The sequence below is a fragment of the Dermacentor andersoni genome, chromosome 8, assembly GCF_023375885.2.
Source record: "Dermacentor andersoni chromosome 8, qqDerAnde1_hic_scaffold, whole genome shotgun sequence".
Taxonomy (NCBI): Eukaryota; Metazoa; Arthropoda; class Arachnida; order Ixodida; family Ixodidae; genus Dermacentor; species Dermacentor andersoni.
Window position 1 is genome coordinate 79,898,458 of NC_092821.1, and position 19,290 is coordinate 79,917,747.

General features: G+C 48.4%; 1 protein-coding gene across 1 annotated transcript in view; it reads right to left on the reverse strand.

The window, feature by feature from the left end:
- Nucleotides 1–1,166: 1,166 nt before the first annotated feature.
- The window catches only part of LOC129386766 (2-Hydroxyacid oxidase 1-like), a 64,052-nt gene continuing 45,928 nt past the window's right edge, over nt 1,167–19,290 (reverse strand). Inside the window, exons 4-5 of the mRNA XM_055074970.1 lie at nt 4,841–4,910; nt 1,167–1,407 (exon numbers count right to left, since the gene is read on the reverse strand). Coding sequence (XP_054930945.1) covers nt 1,301–1,407; nt 4,841–4,910 — 177 coding nt within the window. The 3' untranslated portion in view covers nt 1,167–1,300. The remainder of the gene's footprint in view (nt 1,408–4,840; nt 4,911–19,290) is intronic.

The following is a 19,290-nucleotide window of genomic DNA, read 5'->3' on the forward strand; positions in this document are numbered from 1 at the left end:
AAAGAATAGTTTGATTATTAGATTTGAAAATGATGGCTGAAGTCTCAGTATTTGAATTTCGCACCGATACTCCGACGCCGGAACGTCAGTGAGACGTCAGGGATCCCAAAGTATGTTTTCGCATTTGGGCCGCGTTGGCTGAATAAAGGTTCCCGAAACTTGCCATGTTCAATATTTGGTTCCTTGAGAACACAATGTAGTCCGCCTGTACCACTATATAATTAAGTTGGCCCTAGAACATGCCACCAAAATCTATGACGTCACAGCGACCATGTGCTGGAACGTCATGGAGGCGTCGCGACCTGTCTTTCCTTCTTGCACTTTTTCTGGCTTACCAAGAGTCTTATCGTGGTAAGAGGGGTGTTTTTGGTGTTGTAGAAAGGTAATTGACTGATGCAGAAGAAAACATTTTTCTCTTCAGTGTCTCTTCAAAGCGATCTTCGACGTAGCGAAAGTGCGCGCCTCCGCGCGCCTCATCTTCAAAGCGGTCTGCGATGTTGGCGAAGTGAGCGTAGTCCCGGTAGCTTCGTATGCACTGTACTTTCGATGATTCTTTCGCGTTGAAGCGAAAGATGCACCAAGGTCAATTCAATCTCTTCTGCTGCTGCGATTCCTCCCTACTGCATTTTGACGCCGAGTTTCCGCGCTCATCGAGCGAGATGTGTTCATATTTACCTGAGCGCGCGTGATATTGTTCTTCTTAAATAAGACACGTTGGCGGCCTAGTTGGTTTGAATCCATGATAGAAGGTGTAAGCGTGACTGAAAGAGGACGTAGAAAGAAACGGGGAAACAGCGACAGCGCTGTCTTTGTGTGTTGGTTTCCTTCTATGCCATCGTTCAGTCGCGCTTATACATTATATCATGCGCTGCCTCAGCGTGTCTGGTTCTTTCTAGGTCCCCGTTCAGTCGCCCTTACATATTATATCATTGTTAATTCAGATAGTAGGCGAATGTTTACAAGTTTATATGGCCGATATAACTACTATCCTTACATCGATTAGTCTTGTACTAAATTACTATCGCAATCGGTGCTTCGCCTTTCGGGCGAAACTGCGACATATTTTAAGATATGTTTCTGAAAATTTATTTCCTAACTGTTGCACATAAGAACTCTTATAAAAACAACTTGCTCTACACGGTGAGGTCAACAATAGCCCAAGACAATACAAGAGCAAATAAATTTAATTCTTTCACTGCTTTGAAACACATTGAAAACTTTAAAAGAAAGATTGTGTTTATGTGAATGCTACAGCCTGAATTATTCTATCGGAACGCTACGCAGCTACCTTATACGAAACTCAATCCCCCCAAGGACGTCGCGGTGCGCAATTTTTGTGGAGTGGCTGAGAGTAGTACTGCTCGCGGACGACGACGTCATTGCACAAGTCCTTGGCATTGGGAACACCTGCAATAAAGAAGACAGTTTTCAGTTCCTCAAAGTAAACGAAATATGTGATTACACAACGGCACACCTAAAACGGATGCGCTTATCTAACGACCCAAATGTTAAGCTCCCGGAAAAAAACTTTCTTCCTTTACGTTTTATGAATACAGCTTTCTTGATACGCTTCAAACCATTTATTTTTTATATTTTTCACGACTGGGCATAGCAAAACGTCTCGAGAACATATTCACTACCAATGTGAGTGTGCGCGTGCCTGTTGTGTTTCCCGCGCGAAACACCCGCAGCGTGCGCATGAGCTTGATGCTCGGACTCATAAGCACCAAGTAAGCGTATCTCCGGGCACACCGTGCTCTCAGTGTGCAGGAGACAGTTGCTGACGAAGTCACCGGGACGTGCTCAGGAGGGCCACTGGACACCAGTAAAACACTGTGACATTCTCACTTGAAGTGACCTTGCACCGACCACACCGATGAAACGACCCGTGAATGCCAGCTTCTCTAACCGCACTTTGAACTGTACGCCTTAATGCCGGTTCGATGAAGGTACGAGCGTTTCGCTGTCGAGTCCCACCACCGGTGCCATGCGTTTATTAACCAATCGCCGCAAATTGAAAAATTCCCCCACGCCTATGGTGCCTCAAGCAGCATTGTTCCTCGAGCAGTGCTTATTGATCACTTTTCGCTCGCATTTGCTGCTCCAACTGTTTTCTCACGTAGAACCAGTCTGCTGTTAAACAACATTCTGGTTCATTCTTCTGGCTTTAACTTTATTTGTAGCTTCCGCTCGCGGTGCATCCAAGTTGTCGCTCCAACAATGCACTAGGATAGCCAGTGCTAGAATTGCATCCCACTAACACACTTCTGCGCACAAATCTCTCTAAGCGGCTAAGCTGGTTTGGATTCTGCTTCTACGAATCTAATTCCGGCCAATAAAGCAGCACCTTGTGGATGGTGGGATTGTTTCTGGTTTCTATAGTTCAGTAAATTTAAACCTGTGCTCACAATCACTATAACGCAATACTTCTAAGCATGGAAAAGCTTTTTCAAAGCTGTTTTACTAGATTGATCATGATGTAACTGGCACCGCAGAAACAAGCGATTATTCTAGCAGCCCTCCGCTCTGTCTCCGCAATGTCCTCACAGTTGTTTTCATGATCACTTATTTATGTCATGGTAACTTGCGGAGTAAAGAAGCGCGGAAGTCTTCCCAAATGATGGCCCGTTACGGCCAAGTTCAATAACCTAAGGACGTATATTGCGTGCGAACAGTAGCGTTGAGAAGTTTAAACGTCCTTGCAAACTATGCACTATAGGGACACTTACTCAACCGCAACAAAGCATGGCACACGTTGAATATCTATAAAAATGTCTCAGCACAGTTTAAACAGGGCTATCAATGTGTTGGTGTTCGCATGGAGGTACACGGTCATGCACTCTTATTTGAAGCGCTATTCTTAGCGAGCGGTCGCTGGACGAACTGTTTGCGCATGCGCGTTGACAACCAAAGGAGGGTCCTACGCAGCATGACGTCTTTTAATGTTCCTGCGCGTACGAATGCTAGCCTCGTGCTGGCGTCGTAAATTTGCTTACATCACGGTGCCCAAATGCAAATATTTCGTATCACCAAACGTAAACCGCTGGCAGTTATTGTCCATATCAGAAAAAGTGCTCAGAAAGGTAAAATAAGGGCTCGTGGAATTCCTGTTTTTTTTTTTTTAAATACTGAGTTTATGATAAACTTCGCGACATTTTTTGTGACCGGGCTCATAACGCGTAGAAAGTCAGAGGAGGTGAGACGCATATCACAGCATGAACTTTTCATACAATGTTTTCGTCAGTCTCTTTCCTTATATTCTCTTGCTTGGTTTTTATACTCTACCTGTTCAGCCATCCGTTTATTGTAAAATCACAAACTGTAAATGCACACTACATCGCTGCTATATCAATGCAATCGCCTTGTCTTAATAAATAGATGGCTAAGTTGCGTTCAGCGGCAAAATGCACTATCTTGAAAATACAGGTGGACGTTTACACGCACTATATCTGCCAGTGACCAGCCTCAAGAAAATATTGGTCGGCTACATTGCTTTTTTCATTGAACACTTAGAGTTGATGATTAGACTAGGTATATTGGATGATGAAGTGGGACTCTGCAGTGCCGAATTCATTAGGTAAATGGAGACGAGTAGCTCATAGGCACACCTGCCATGAATACGGCGTGTTTTCAAATATTGAAAGAAATAACGCCTCTATCAAAAATTAAGTGCCCTTTCACTCTGTGAAGAAGGATGACCAGCGAACGTGTGTATATGGGCCCCTTAATGGCAAACTGCCCCTCCGCAGCGGGTCCTGCCACGTGTGGGGAATGCTTAACGCCTCCTTCCTCTCCGCCGCGCCTCGGCCCGGTATTGCACTAACTTCGAGACTGGCCCACATATGGGGAGTTTTGTGTCCACACGCGGCCACGATCCCGGCAGGAGTAGCCCTTAGCAGCTTCGCTGTAATACGCTGTAAAATTGGTTATGTCCTTGCGTTTCTTAATTAATTAATCAATTAATTAATCAATGCCGCTGACACACGCGGGAACAGTGGCACGAGCGCGTTCGCGCAGTAGCGCCAAGGGGTGCCAGTGAGCCAGCTGTGGAAGAAGACTAATTTCCAAATGTAACTAGTTTCTTTGCAATCCACATGCCTAAACTAATATTGACGAGTACACCGGAAAGTTTGCAACGCAAAGTCTGGGCTGCCGTCCTTAATTTCAAGTTGCATATAGAGTGAGAGGATAAATCGGATTAATCGCGCAATCCCTGGTCCGTATCATTTTGCCCACGAGTGTACGTCAACATGCGCCTCTCACTCTAGCGGCACTGAAGCTGCAATGGGCTATTGCAACTATGCCAATGTACTGCACAGTCAATCACACTTGGGCGGCTGTAAATATAGAAGAATTCACACTTGCCATGGCGAAACATTCGAACACAGAATGCATTGAATTGTTCTCTACACCAGCATACGACACCGTTATTCGGTTTGGGCCTTACGTTGCGCTTAGACAGCCCATCTTTGTGTAGCCAAACAAAACATCGTTGAGAATAACAGCAGCATAATGTAACGAGCAGGATACGAGCAGGATACGAGCTGGATACGACAAATACGGCGCGGTTGACTCACAAAAGCTGACCCTAATACTATCCCTCTAGGACCCCTTTTCACTAAACAATGTAATTGACTTTCACGTTGAGCATATACTACAGGTTCTTGCCGTTGGGATCAGTATTGCGTACTATTCTCTACTTATGTGGCTAAAATTATTCCTTACCAATAAGTCATATTAAGTGACAGGTACCTATTACCTGTGTAAGTATAAATGTGCTGCTCACAAATAAAAAAAATAACTGCGACCGCTACACGTACTTTTTGTTAATATCACTCACCTAGTAGCTGAATCGTAAGGTTGAATTCACTCCTAAGAATGTCCAGAACCTTGTCTACACCTTGTTTCCCCTGCAAATAACGAACAAAAAGATCTCTAGTGGATTTCAGAAGGTAGTAAGTGCTGGGTTTCCATAGAATAACTAAAGCTTCAGGTGAATGGGTATGTTATGTTCTGATTTTGCCGGCTTGCCAAAAGAAACACACCTTTGAAATTTTAACCAGGCAGGCATTGGAGCGTTCGGACGGACTAAAGAAACTAGTCATCTGACGGCGTGAATATATATTCTGGATTTCAGCTCTGCCCAGCCTAAATTTCCATCATGGACTATGGGTGTGTATTTTAGCCCCGAACACCCGAATCCACCGACCTACGCTTGGCTAAGCCACCGCAGTAGGTCGGTGGATAAGGTGTCACCTTGCTGAGCTCTGCTTCGTGGATTCGCTTCCGGCTAGGGTGGCCGCATTGCGGCCGCCCTACGCTCTTGCTAGGGTTACCGCATTATTCGATGGCGACGAATACAAAACACTCACGCACTTATGTTTAGGTGCAGGTTGGATAAGCATAGGCGATAAAGATTAGTTCGGAGTCCGTCATTGCAGTGTATCTCGTAATTATAGGGCGCTTTTGGCACGTATAATTCCACAATTTGAATGACATTTCTCGCGGCAATAAAGGTTACTGTTGAATATAGCAACTCTTGCCTTTTGTATATGACGTCCGCCTGCCGACTTTTACACTTAGGTTAACGACGAACACTTTCAAGTAAATGGTTGGTTTATTCGTTGAAAAAGCGAGGATATGAGTTTAAAGTGATGGCGTTTTAAGGTTTATTTTAGTTTCGTATTGTATTAAAAAAATTGGAGTGCGCTTTAGCTTCGCTTTTAGAGCACGATAGCATTCAAAGATCCCTAAGTGCTTCTGACGCTTCCCGGTCACTGCAGCTTTTGTAACCGTAATGTTTACGATGAAACGCTGGCGGTGAACGTTACGCACGAAGGAGAATGAATGAATGAACTTTATTCCCCCTTTTAAGAGAGGGGAGGGGCCGGGGGGAGAGAGGGAGGTCCAAGTACTCCAGTCGCAGCAGGCGTCCGTCCCCATATTATGTGGCTAGAAGTACGTCTACCAGTCGTGGTAGGCCTCCGCTACCTCCTCAGCCCACCTCAGGAATCGGTCCCGTAGGGTGGGATCGGAGCTGCGCAGGGCAGTCTCCCACAGCTCCTCGCTACTAATGAATGATTTGAGCGTGCGGGGGGGGAGTTTTGATGGGGCATTGCCACATGATATGAGAGAGATCTGCAATCGGGACAGGGCAAAAGCGACACTTGGGTGTCGGGTATGTGGCGGGAAAGAATAAGTGCAAAGTGCGCGGGGTAAGAAAAGTGCGAGTTTGTAGTTGTCGCCACAGTATTTCTCTCTGGCGCGTTCTAGGCACAGAAAGAGGTTGGTACATAAGGCGTTGGTGTCTGTAATGTGTGCAAATTTCATGGAATGTGACGAGTGTGTCTTTATTGGTGTGTTGTTGGGAGTCATGGGGTTCTAGATTTAGGCCCATATTTGCAGCCACTCGGTCCGTGAATCCTCGAGCAGCGGCATGAGCCATTTCGTTGCCATGGAGTCCTTGATGTGCTGGAGTCCATACGAGAGCGATGTCGTTTTCTGGTGGGTGAGCTATAAGTAGAGAGTGCGCGAGATTGTTAATGTAGCCGTTACTGAAGTTCCGGATAGCAGTCTTAGAGTCACAAATGATGACGTCGCAATCGGGTAGCCCCGATGCAAGTGCAATGGCGGCCTCTTCCGCGTCGCCCGCCGAGGTGGTCTTGATTGATGCTGAACAAGCAGTGTTGCCCTGGTTGTCTACGACCGCTAGAGCATAACGATGTTTACTGGTGTAGGCTGCCGCGTCCACATAGTAGACTCCTTCAGCCTGTCCATAGCCGCGTTGTAGCGCCTTGGCTCGAAGTTTGCGACGTTTGATGTGAAATTCGGGGTGCATGTTTCTGGGTAGGGGCTGGATGTGGTATTGGCCGTGTATGTTCGGAGGAAGTTGATGTCGCTTGCTCTCGTTGAATGGTGGTGCATGATGAAGTTGTCTCAGGATCTCATGCCCAGCTTCAGTGGTGGTGAGTCTGTGGTATTGCGACGATAGATGTGCTTCGGTTAATTCTTGAAGGGTATTTACTGTGGCCGTGGCCATCACCCTTTGTGTGGAAGCTCTAATTGGAACACCAAGAGCGACTTTGTGTATCTTGCGGATCAAGCAATTCACAGTATCCTCTTCCTGCCGAGAGAGGGAGAGATACGGTAGTGCGAAGGTGATTTTGCTTAAGACAAAAGCCTTGATTAGCTGCATTAGCTCCTTCTCTCGAAGCCCTCCGTGTTTGTTGGAAATCCTCCCTATCAGGCGGAGCGTATTATCTACCGTTGTTTGTAGTGCTTGCAAGGTATGCTGATTTGTTCGGTTACACTGGAGGTGTAATCCTAGGACCCTTATCCTGTCTACTTGGGGTATAGGTTGCCCTTCAATCGTGAGTTGGATATTCGGGGGTGAAGTCCTGAAGCGTCTCGTGGGGCGCAGAAGGAGAAGCTGGGATTTGGTGGGGGAGCACGTGAGATTCAACTCGTGACCTACTTGTTCGACCTGATCAATTGCTGCTTGGAGGGTGTCTTGGATGTGCCCGTCAGAACCTCCGGTCATCCACAGCGTAATATCATCTGCGTACAGTGTGAATCGGAGGTCAGGAATCTTCTTGAGAGTGAAAGCTAAAGGTCGCATAGCCAAATTAAAGAGGAGGGGGAAAGTACTGCCCCTTGGGGCGTGTCAGTGCTTCCTAAACTTATTTGGCCAGATTGTTCGCTGCCTAATTGTAGCGTCGCAGTGCGCTTCGTGAGAAAGCTGCGTATATAGCGATAGATTCGCTCCCCGCAGTTTATACTGCTAAGTTCGTGTAGTATGGCCAAGTGGGACACGTTGTTGAAGGCGCCCTTGAGGTCGAGGCCGACCAACGCTTGTGTGTCACGTGCGCCGCTCGGTTCGATAATGTCTTCTTTGAGCCTTAGCATGACATCCTGACAAGAAAGAGATTTGCGAAAGCCAGTCATTTCCGAATGGAACAAGTGATTATGTTCAATATATTTGGAGAGGCGTGGGTGGATTACGTGCTCCAAGATCTTCCCTATGCATGAAGTGAGAGAAATTGGACGGAAGTTATCAATGTGCATTGTCTTATTCGGCTTTGGAATGAAGATCACTTTGGCTGCTTTCCACTGTTGGGGTATCTCCCCCTCTTCGAGACAGTGGTTGTAATATTCGGTGAGTTTGCGTATGAATTGCTCATCGAGGTTGCGAAGCGTTTTATTGGTCACAGAGTCTGGGCCTGGTGGCGTGGTGGTTCGCACTTGGTTGAGGGCATGTCGAACCTCCGTTTCTGTGATGGGACTGCAAAGCTCCTCATTGGGTTCACCAGCATAGTCGGGCATGGGTATTTGCGTAGGAGGGGGCATATGTTTGGAGGCCAGGTTGCGGAACATGGCCGGCAGGTCGGCTGCATGTTCATGCAGCAGTTTATTCATCTGGTGGTTATTGTGCGTCCTAGATGTGGTGGGGTCGAGCAGGTGCCGGAGCAATTGCCAGGTCTTTTTAGTGCTGAGATTACCATGCGCTCCTTCGCAAACCTGAGTCCATTGCTGTGCCGCCAATTTTATAGCGTATTATTGGATCTGAGAGTCTAATTTGGCGATTCTGATTCGGAGTTTATGATTGTAACGTGCTGTTAGCCATTTCCTAAGTAAGGCTTGCTTCGCTTCCCACATGTGTAGTAGCTTGGAATCAATTGTGGCCAAGGGTGCGCCTTGCGGGAGAGTGGTGGTATGGGAGTCTACGTCTGCCTGCAAGGCGTTCGCCCATTGCTTAATGTCGGTAATGGTTTCCTCGTTAGTGTTGCAGCGAGAATTTCTGAATTCCGTCCAATTGGTAAGCTTTAGTGGTTTTGTGGCTAGCGGTCTGTGCTTAAAATCTACACGGAGTTCGAGGATGTAATGGTCGCTTCCTAAGTTGTTTTGGAGGTTTTACCAGGTCGCCTGAGTGATGCGGTGAGTTAGGGTGAGGTCAGGGGATGTATCCCTACTGACGCTATTTCCTAGCCGGGTAGGAAGAGTAAAGTCATTGTAGATGGTGAAACCTTGATTTTGTATGTGCTGCCATAAAGCTCTTCCCTTAGGAGTGAATGCGGAGTGGCCCCACAATTGATGGGGGGCATTGAAGTCGCCCGTTACGACTAGCGGCTGTTTATTAGCGTTAGCTTTGCCCTGAGTAAGCATGTGCTCAAAGCGGTGTTGTCGAGCATTGGGAGGGCTATAAACATTCAACACGCATAGGGTGGGTTGTTTGTGGCTTTGAGGTAGAATTTTGATGAAATCGTGGGGGATTTCAGTACTGCTGAATGCGTCCCATCTAAAAGAAAGATGTCGTCTTGCAAGTATGGCAGTGTTGGGCTTGTCTATGTGAGGGTCTTGAAATGTGTTGTATCCAGAAAGCGTGACATTCCCGTGTGTTTCCTGCAAGGCTATAATGTCAGGGTGCTCGTTAAGACTCTTTAGAAATAGTGTTAGGCATGCGCGCTTGTTGCGGAACCCCCTGCAGTTCCACTGCCAGATAACTAGACTACGGGCTGGCTTCATCATTATTGTCGTTTTGAAGGATGGGAACTTGTGACGTCGCGGAGCGTCTTCTCCAGCTGTCGATTAGCTCTTGGAACCGGCAAAACTGTGCAGATGCCTCACAAATAAATGCGTCAAGCTTGCTCTGAAGCCGATTTTCAAGGGCAACAAGTTTGTTTTCGAGGATGTCCATGCGGCCAGTGAGTACAAATACGGCGTTTTCAACGGTGTTCTCGGTGTCTGTTATTTCGGCATTCTTCCTTTTTGCTGGTGGGGGCTGCGTGTGTGATGAAGGCGGCATTGGACTTGCGGCTTCCTTCGTAGCAGTGGATGCAAGAGTGTCCATTTGATCTGGCGGAGGACGTGTGAGTGTGGGCGCAAGCGTTTGTGGCAGTGGTTTGGAAGTAGCAGCAGGAGCGTCAGTGATTTCGATGGGGGGGTGGAGCGTTGCTTTAAGCTGATTGATTTCATTTTTAAGCATTTCGTTCCGATTTAGCAAGTATTTGATGAGAGAGCTATCAGCATCTTGTGAGGAGCTGCTATTGTGGGAGACTACTCCTGCCCAGCTCACCTTTGTATGGTTGATGGGTGGTCTCTCCTCGTTGCGTGGAGTCAGCGGAGGCCAAGCTTGCTTCGATGATGCCAACTGCGCCGCTGTTGCAGTGTTCTTGCGGCCAGAGTTGCTCTGCGGCTTCTCTTGTCCAGTGCGTTGATTGGGGGCCTGTACAGCGTTCCTGGCCGGAAGTGTCACTCTAGACTCTGGAGGTGCCGGGGGCGGTGTCCGTGGTTTGTAACGAAGTTTGCACTCTGAGGAACCAGTCTCGTGCATTCCGTTGCAGGTGATGCAAGTGGGAGTACAGCTGTGGTCCTGAGGAGGATCTGGCGTGCCGCATTTTGGGCAGAGACATATGGTTACATTGGGGCAGACATGTTGGCGATGGCCAAGCTGCCGGCACTTAGTACACGCCTCCACTTTTTGTCGATATGGTCGGCAGCGGAGGTCTGCGCGGAGGTCTGCGCGGAGGTAGTCAATTAGAAGGGTACCTTTGTGCCTTCAAAAGTGACCAGGATGGAGTCTGTGGAGCCCATTCTTCAAGCAGCTAGGATGTGGATTGCTGGATTGGACTCTCGAAGGTTAGCCAACACGTTCCCTTCTACCAGGGAGGCCGGTAGCTTGACGATACCCCTACATGAATTTTTGGGGTCTGCCACGTGCGTGGAGACATCGTAGCTCTTGCCCATGATGGTGAGGGTGGCGATCTTCAAATAGCAATCAGCCCTGTCCATGCAGGGAGTGCTTATGATGACTGTGTCTTTAATCTCGTTGGCCCGGAGTCGATCTAGTGATGCTGCAGCCGTGGAGAGACCAGTGGACTTGATGACGATGTCGCGGAGAGAGACTGGATGTATGTTGGCGCAGTTGACGCCACCGTGCACACGAAGAATTATTTTGTATTCTGCGGCTGGAAGTGGAGGAGGACGAGGATGAATGTGGCTTACTTGCGGTGGAGTTTTGAGGGTGCTGGGTGAGGTGGGCGAAGGCTTCTTGGTGTCGGAGTAAATAAATTTCTCGCGCCAATCGAGCATCTCTTCCGGAGTCATGTCGACGCTGTCGACGACGCCGTCCTGACTCATGGCTGCTGCAGCTGCTACCGCCGACGCACGCTGCCGGCGTTGCGAGGTAGGGGCGCGGTGGTTCGGATGTTTCGAATAATCGGCGATGAACTGAAGATGACAGGTCCGATTTCCGCTGAAGAAGTGTCGTTCGACAGCGGGTCACTTAATGCACCAGTGGTCCAAAAATCACGAGAACCGAGGCAAAAATATGGACACAGCACACGAAAAAAGACGGAGCCGATGCATGATGCAACCACAGCGTTCCACTCCCCCACGAAGGAGAACTTTCTGGTCGAAACGCGACCGTTTGCTTGGGCCGCGAATGCGCGGAGGGCGAGCGCTGTCTGGAGGTGTTGCAAGGAACCGGGCACGCTATTGCATGAATTGTGGGAATGCTGTAAAAGGGGTTTGCATTTGAGTTTCCGCCTAACAGAATTATGCTTGCTTGAATGTTGAAATTGCAATCCGATGCTATCAGTTTGTAGCTTGCGTGTAAATACTACTATACCATTACTTTGACGCATATTACATTAACAAACGCATAATACTTTCGCAAATTCATTTAGTTCAGTGACGTATCTGGGCTACACGGTGGTCCCACGGGTTATGCGCGGTCCAGAATGATTTTTTGCGAGAATGCAATTGACGCGGGAAGCCTAATTTTATGCGTCACGGCGCTTTTAACGCTCTAGCAGGAAAACACTGAGCAACGAGAATTTGCATTTTAGCCCAGCTAGAAGCTGTCAGTTTACCCGAACGATGTCACCTCTATATTGCTCGTGGGAGCACAATACAGTGAGTTGTGCCACGTTCTTTGTTACATATGTTACACCTGTAGCGAAAAGTTCGCTGAACCGATAGAACTACAAAATCGCATTTATGTGTTTAGCATTTCAACTAAGGCCGGTCTCGTTCGCACACAAGCGGGGGTGATCGCAACTGTTGAGACACGTTCACACCCAAGGCGGAGCAGCCAAAGCGGGCGAACTGGCAAGCGGAAAGCGGGTAAAGCGAGTGAAAAACAAGGCGCCGAGCCCGATCGCTTCCGCACCGATTTTCTCCCAACCACCGGTGCTCCCCGCATTGCCGCAGCCAATCAGGACGGAATACGATGGTGGCGCTGGTGTATTTCGAATGCAAATATCCGGTTGACATAATGCAAATGGCGTCCACCATGTCCGACCACCTCTGGGTTCTCTGCTGAACTGTTAATCGATGCAAATAACTATCTCCCTAGCATAAGGAAAATATGTGTTCTTGTAGGTTACGCCAATTTTAACTACTGCACTCAATACTACTGCACACTACTGCACTCAATACCTTGTGTAATACATACAAAAAGAAAAATAAATGCCCTTTTCAGCAAAAATGTTTTATTACCAAAATACATGTTATAAAAAATATATAAATTGCCAGAATCAACATTGCGGGATAAAACTGAACAAGGTTGGTAAAGGCCCGCGTGTATCTACTAAGAAACATGTGTAACAGAATTATGAGACGTACGAAATATATGATCGGCTAATTAGCACTATCTCCAAAAAAACGACAAAATTTTTGTGGAACACGTATTCTGTCACAACAAATTAAGTGAAAGCAGTAAAATTTCAATCCGACATGGTCTACCTCCAGCCTACTCCCCCGGCCGATCCCACTGGGCCCTCCCGGCCGGGCTGCTCTCATGCTGCTGGGACGACCCTCTACATTTCTCACTCCTACCCTCGCTTTCTTTTAATCCCATCTCCCCGGCCCTGCTGGCGCTGAGCTCCCGCATGGGTTGCAGAAGGTAGTGCCAGCCTTTCCTCCTTTCCCACAGGAACCACTTCTGTCTCGCATGCCGGGCTGCGGCTGCCGATCTTCCGGGTTGGCTTGCGTCGTCGCCGCTCTCGTCGTTCCTTGAAAAGGCAGCATCCTAAGCCTCACTGCTGCTCGACCCATCGATAAAAACAGCCGCAGATGCTATGGAATCGCGAGATCTTCGATCTTTCTACTTTGACGATCGCGAAACTTCAGAGTGCGTTACAAAATGAGCGCCTGGTTGGGAAAAAGCGAAATACGTAGAAAACAAGTATTTAGTACTGCTCCTTGACGCCCTATGGCACAGAGTCTCCGTGAGCGGTGCGGGAAGTCTCGCAAGCGGCGTTTTAAACCATCATTAGCGGGTGGCCATTGTCGCTTTCCACTTTGACGATCGCGAAAAAACATCGCAGTGCGTTCAAAAATTACCCTTGGGGAGCGGGCGGGTAATGCAAACTGCTTAGCAAACAAAAATATAGTTCTGCTCCTTCAAGCCGGATACGCAGTGTGTCCGCAACTGATGCGGAAGGTCTCAAAAGCAGCCTTTCAAACCGTCATTAACGAGCTAACAATGCCCTGGGGGTGAGGTATGGAAATAGTTAAGCAGTACCCGGTATTGTACAGCAAAACACTTCCGTGATACGTGGAAATAGAACACAAAGAGGAGGTCTGGATGAAAACTGCAGCAGTTAATGCGGATGACCGGTGCCACGAGATGGTGGTACCACCTCCTGGAAAGCGCTAGATGCTCCCCCTCCTCGGCAACGCGGGCCGCCAGGTGAGCCGTCCGGTCTGAAGGAGCACGCGTGGTCGCCGCCGCGCCGCGTTGAATATCCGTATAGCCACTTAGACTCTCTGTTTTTGGTGTGAACGTGCCTTCAGGGAATACATTATAAAAGATTGACGCCATGGGGGCTACTGAAGCATCCTGGCTTATGGCGAGTATTCGCATGCTGTCCCCTATGCCTATTCGATCTCGTACTCACAGCTTGCACAATGCAGCTTGGAATAAGCGGATCTAGATAATGTGCATATTTTTACCGTGCTTGCTCTACGCCAATTTATTGACCTCGATGACATCAGTGAACAACCCTTATACTCGGACTGACACTCTTTGTGTGGTGTTGTAGGGGCTATCAAGAATTTCTTTTGTGCTTCTTGCAGCAAACATGTGCAACTGTTCCATATTTCAGGAATATATTACAAGAAAAAATGGTTTATGGTGTAATCAGGCACAAATGGTGGTACAGTGTACTAATATGATGTGATATATTTTTTTCTTTCTGTGTTATTTCTTTACGGGTTTTTCATTTGCAGCACGTCCTGGCAGCACCACATGGAGCTCGCGTTAGCAGACGCTGTTGGTGTGCAACAAAGCATTTAATGGTGGAGAACTGGTCCTATTTCGCCATGGCGCGTGAAAAAGCCATGATAAGATATGGCGCTAGAAACGCGCCACGGGAAGCCCGTGTGAGCCAAATTTTCCGTGGCCGTTAAACAGAATGAATTAAAATCAATTCACCTGAGCTACCGGTCCTACGTACTTTTTATTTAGAGTTGGCGATATTATATGAACGATACCCTAAAAGGCACAAACCTATACAGTTTGATAACCGTGCTTGCATATATCCAAAAGTTTAGCATGCCGTGTTTGAAACTGTGTACAGAACAAAGTGTAGTGGTTTTCGTAGTACGTTCTTTGGAGCAACGCTCGTCCGTTTTATCGGAAGAATAGCATCAATTACACAGCCCTGTAGGAAACAGAGAGCGTATTGTACCTTTGTGCTAGATGGTCTTGCTTTTTCCCACAAGAGACACCATAATCAAGAGCAATGATTTATGAATAATCACATGAAAAATTGAAAATGGTTCGTCAATCGAATTGTCAATTTAAGGGTAAAACAGCACAGCTTGGTGAATGCAGTAGCTTGTTGATTACCCCAAGCAAAAGAACGTCTTGTTTTGCAAGTTCTGTGAGAGGGCGTGAAACGTCAGCGAAATTGCATGCGAATCTGCGAATGTAGGAGCAGAGTTCCACAAAGCTTCGAACGTCGTTGGCACATGTCGGCAAAAGCAAATCCTTGACTGCAAAAACTTTATCGGGATCAGGGCGAGCACCAGAAAAATCGACAAGGTGTCCGAGAACAGAAAGTTGCCGGCGCGAAGCTGCATTTTGACATATTGAGTTGGAGGCCTTCTTAGAGGAAAGCAGAAAGAATTGTCGAGAGACGCTTGAGGTGTGTTTCAGAAGTCGGAAAAAAGACAATTACGTCGTCGAGGGAGCACAAGCAGATTGACCACTTAAAACCGTAATGAAGAGCGTCCATCATACATTCAAATGTAGCTGGGGAGTTGCATGTCCCAAATGCCATCACTTGGAAATGATAGAGCCCGTCAGGTGTAGTAAAGGCTTTCTTTTCATGGGCCACGTTGTCATTAACAATGTGCCAGTACCCCGAATTCAGTTCTAACAAATAAAAATATTTTGCACCATAGAGGCAGTCAAGGCCATCACTATCCGTAGCAGGGGGCATGCACCTTTCATCGTTAATCCTTAAGATTCCGGTAATCTGCATAGAGGCGCCAGCTATTACCCTTCTTTCTAACAAGCACAACAAGGGAAACCCAGGGACTTGAAGACGGTTCAGTGATATCTCAGGCCAGCATCTTTTCGACTTCCTTCTGCATGACTTGGCGCTTACTTCAGGATACACGATTGAGTCATCGGTGTATTGGGCTTGCATAGCCACTGTTTATGCGATGCCTCACAATGGATATCTGGCCTAGTGGTCAGTTCCTGAGATCAAATATGTCCCAGTACGATGCGAAAAGGCAACGGAGCGCGCTCATGTGGTGAGCCGGAAGGTCACAGATGCACGGTTTTTGTAGCGCTTTCTAACGCAGTTGCATGATCCAAATTGGGAACGGTAGGCGATGGGGCAGTAGAAGTTAAAGCGGAAATAACGTTGTCGAATGCTAGTTCAATAGTTGCATGGGAGGCACACGTGAGGACATAGGCCGAAGTTCAGATTTGAACGATACGCGGTACTTTTCTTTATACGAAAGACCATGTGTGGAATGTGACGTTGCGCGAACCGAGAACGTCAAAGTTGGGTGACGCGATGTACTCACCGTCAGCGACTGGTGGATCGGGAGTGACGTCTATGCACGTCACAGCAAACTGGGACAGGCGAACGCATTGAGCAGAGCATAGTCGACTAGGCTTTGGAGCAGACGGCTCAACGACATATGGTAGGGCGTTGAACAATGCCGGCCGAACAGTCAATAAGGGTTGAATGTGCAGCCAGAAAATTGAATCCCAAGATGATTTCATGTGACCATTGTTCCAAAACATAAAACAAAACAGAAGATGGCTTCTATCAACAGTGACACGGGCGGTACACATCGCTGTAACAAGGGCAGTTGCACAGTCAGCTACGCCGACTATAGTGATCGAACCGGGGGCGCGAACATTTTTTAGACGAGCCCGGAGGACCGAGCTCATAGCTGATAGGTGGGCGCCGGAGTCAATGAGAGCTATGGCAGGTGTACCGTGCACGTCTATGTTGATTAAGTTACGATGTGCAAGTAGCGTGCATGCAGGAATTTCGAGTCAGGTGGTCATGGCAGGTTCACCTCTCGGAGCTGCGCCCGTAAGTTTTTCGAGAAGCGGCGGGTATAGGCCAGAGAAGAAAAGCGACGGGGCTGGGGCGACCGGGACTGGCTTCGTGATGGCGACTGTGAGTGGCTCTGTCGCGGAGGCAATGCGGGCGTCGAAAAGTTGAGTGCGTCTGGTGAGGTTGTGATTTGCACGGAGTGCGGCATTGACGGGAAATATGTGCGGCTCGTCACATCAGAAGGAGATAGGCCTGTAGCGCCGCGAAACTGCGCTTCCGTGCGCAATGCCAAGAGCCCATCCACGAGAAACTAAATACATTTCTTCGTGAGCTTCGGAGTGAATAAAAGTTGAGTTGTTGTTTGGGACGCGTGGTTGCTTATGCTCGCTTAGATCAGCATAGCAGCGCGTTCCAACATTGGTGACCCGGACGTGATAAGCAGCAACCGGCGTTGAGCATCAACGTCGCTATGACGTCGACGTCGTGGACGGACTCCACGACTATGACTTCGACGTAAACCACGGACGTTACGCCGACAGTCTCTTCAGTCGATAGTAAGCAGCCCCCCCTTTTGGACCGCGGACCCCACACTCTGGTTTATTCAAGTAGAAGCGCAGTTCGCAGCGCGAGGCATCACAGCAGACCTTACCAAATACCACTACCCATAGCCAGTGAAATATGCGATCTTTTACTCGACCCGCCTGCTGTAAAGGCATATGCAACGCTAAAAAAAAAAACCTCATCCGCCGTGTCCCGCCCCCCTAGTCGCAGCGACTACAGTAATTGCTTCGCGACACGGACCTCGGCGACCGTACTCCCAGTCAGCTGTTGCGGCACATGCAACTGTTGCGCGGCGAAACAACAAACACTGAAGAGGGAGCATTACTCCGAGAACTCTTTTTGCAAACGCTGCCGTCAAGTGTCCACTTGGTTGTTGCTGTGTTAGAGCAGAAAGACCTATATGCGGTCGCCGAGTTTGGCGATCATCTCATAGCGATCACTACGCCCACATCCCTGGCTGCCCTGCGAGCACCACAGGCTCAGGACAAACTTCAGCAAATGCGTGAAGATATTTCTTGACTTACCGAGATGTTATCAACTTTGCGGATAAGCAGGAAAGCACAAAATTTAAGCGAGCCAAACACATCATTATCACATTATCCCAGCGGGAGAATATATGCTGGTATCATCGGCGGTTCGGGAATCCTGCGCGTTACTGTGCTCCACCCTGTGTGCGCTCGGGAAACGACCGCGGCAAGCACTGAGGGTGACCAGTGCTTCTACATTGCCTTCAAGTCGTCCCTCGGTATGTTTTGTTACAGACCGCAACAACGGGGCCCGTTTCTTACTCGACACAGGCGCCGAGGTGAGTGCGATGCCCGCGTCAAAAGCCGAAAGGAAGAACCCTAGTACATCGCCACTACAAGCCGTCAATGACATGGTGATACGAACATACGGACACCGTTCGCTCACGCTGAACATCGGTTTCAACAGACGTTCAAATGGGTGTTCATAGTCGCTGATGTCAATTTCGCCATATTGGGCACTGACATTCTGGAATACTTCGGTCTGTTGGTTGAAGTTCCGAACAAACGGTTTCAGGATCCTGTATGTCGTGCACTGGTACAAGGCAAGCCGTGTTTGCGTCTTCCTCTCAGCCCGATATTACTTTGTCCCTCCGGAGAACCCGCTTCACCACCATAGTACAAGAGTTCCCAGATCTGACGCGACAGCAACAGCCATTCGCCGAAGTGAAACACGATGTTCAGCATCACATAGAAACAACAGGACCACTTGTCTACGCGCGGCCATGGCGTCTTTCACCCAAAAAACTACGACTAGCGTGACAGGTGATTTTGCATATGATGGAACTCGGCATAGTACGCCCTTCGTCCATCCCATATGCGTCGCCTCTGCACATGGTCCCGAAATCAACGGGCAGCGATTGGCGTCCTTGTGGGGATTAAGGGCACTAAACCGTGTGACTGTACCCGACCGTTACCCAGTGTCGCACGTCAACGACCTCACCTCTTGCCTGCATGGCGCTAACATCTTCCCAAAAATATATCTGGTGAGAGCATATCATCAGATACCTGTAGCACCAGAGGATGTTCCCAACACTGCAATAACAACGCCATTGGGAATATTAGAATTTCTACGGATGCCTTTTGGCTTAAGGAATGCAGGCCAAACTTTTCAACGGTTCATGGATGGCGTTGTCCGGGGCCTCTACTTCTGCAAGGTTTACCTGGATGACCTGCTGATTGCAAACCAAACGTCCTAAGAGCACAAGAGTCATCTACGCTGCGTGCTACAGCGACTAGCAGAGCACGGCATCGTTATCATTACGGCCAAGTGCATGTTCGGGGTACCATCGCGACCATTCTTGGGCCACAGCATTTCAAGCGTGGGAGTGCAACCACGACAGGACAAGGTCGAAACAGTACGACGGTTTCCACAGCCAAGAACAATCAGCTAGCTCCGAGAGTTCCTGGGACTCGTAAACTTTTACCGTAGGTTCGTTCCGAAATGCGCCCACATCCTTCACCCGCTGCACAGCCTACTACCAGCGTCAGGCACTAATGCAAGCGCCATTCAGTGGAACGACGAAGCCGTAGAAGCGTTCCTACATATTAAGGAGCCTCTCGCAAATGCTACTCTGCTCACACACCCGCAGCCTGGTGTTCCGCAATGCATGATGGTAGACGCCTCCGACGCAGCTATGGAGCTGTATGGCGCAGAAGTCGAGCTGAAGGTG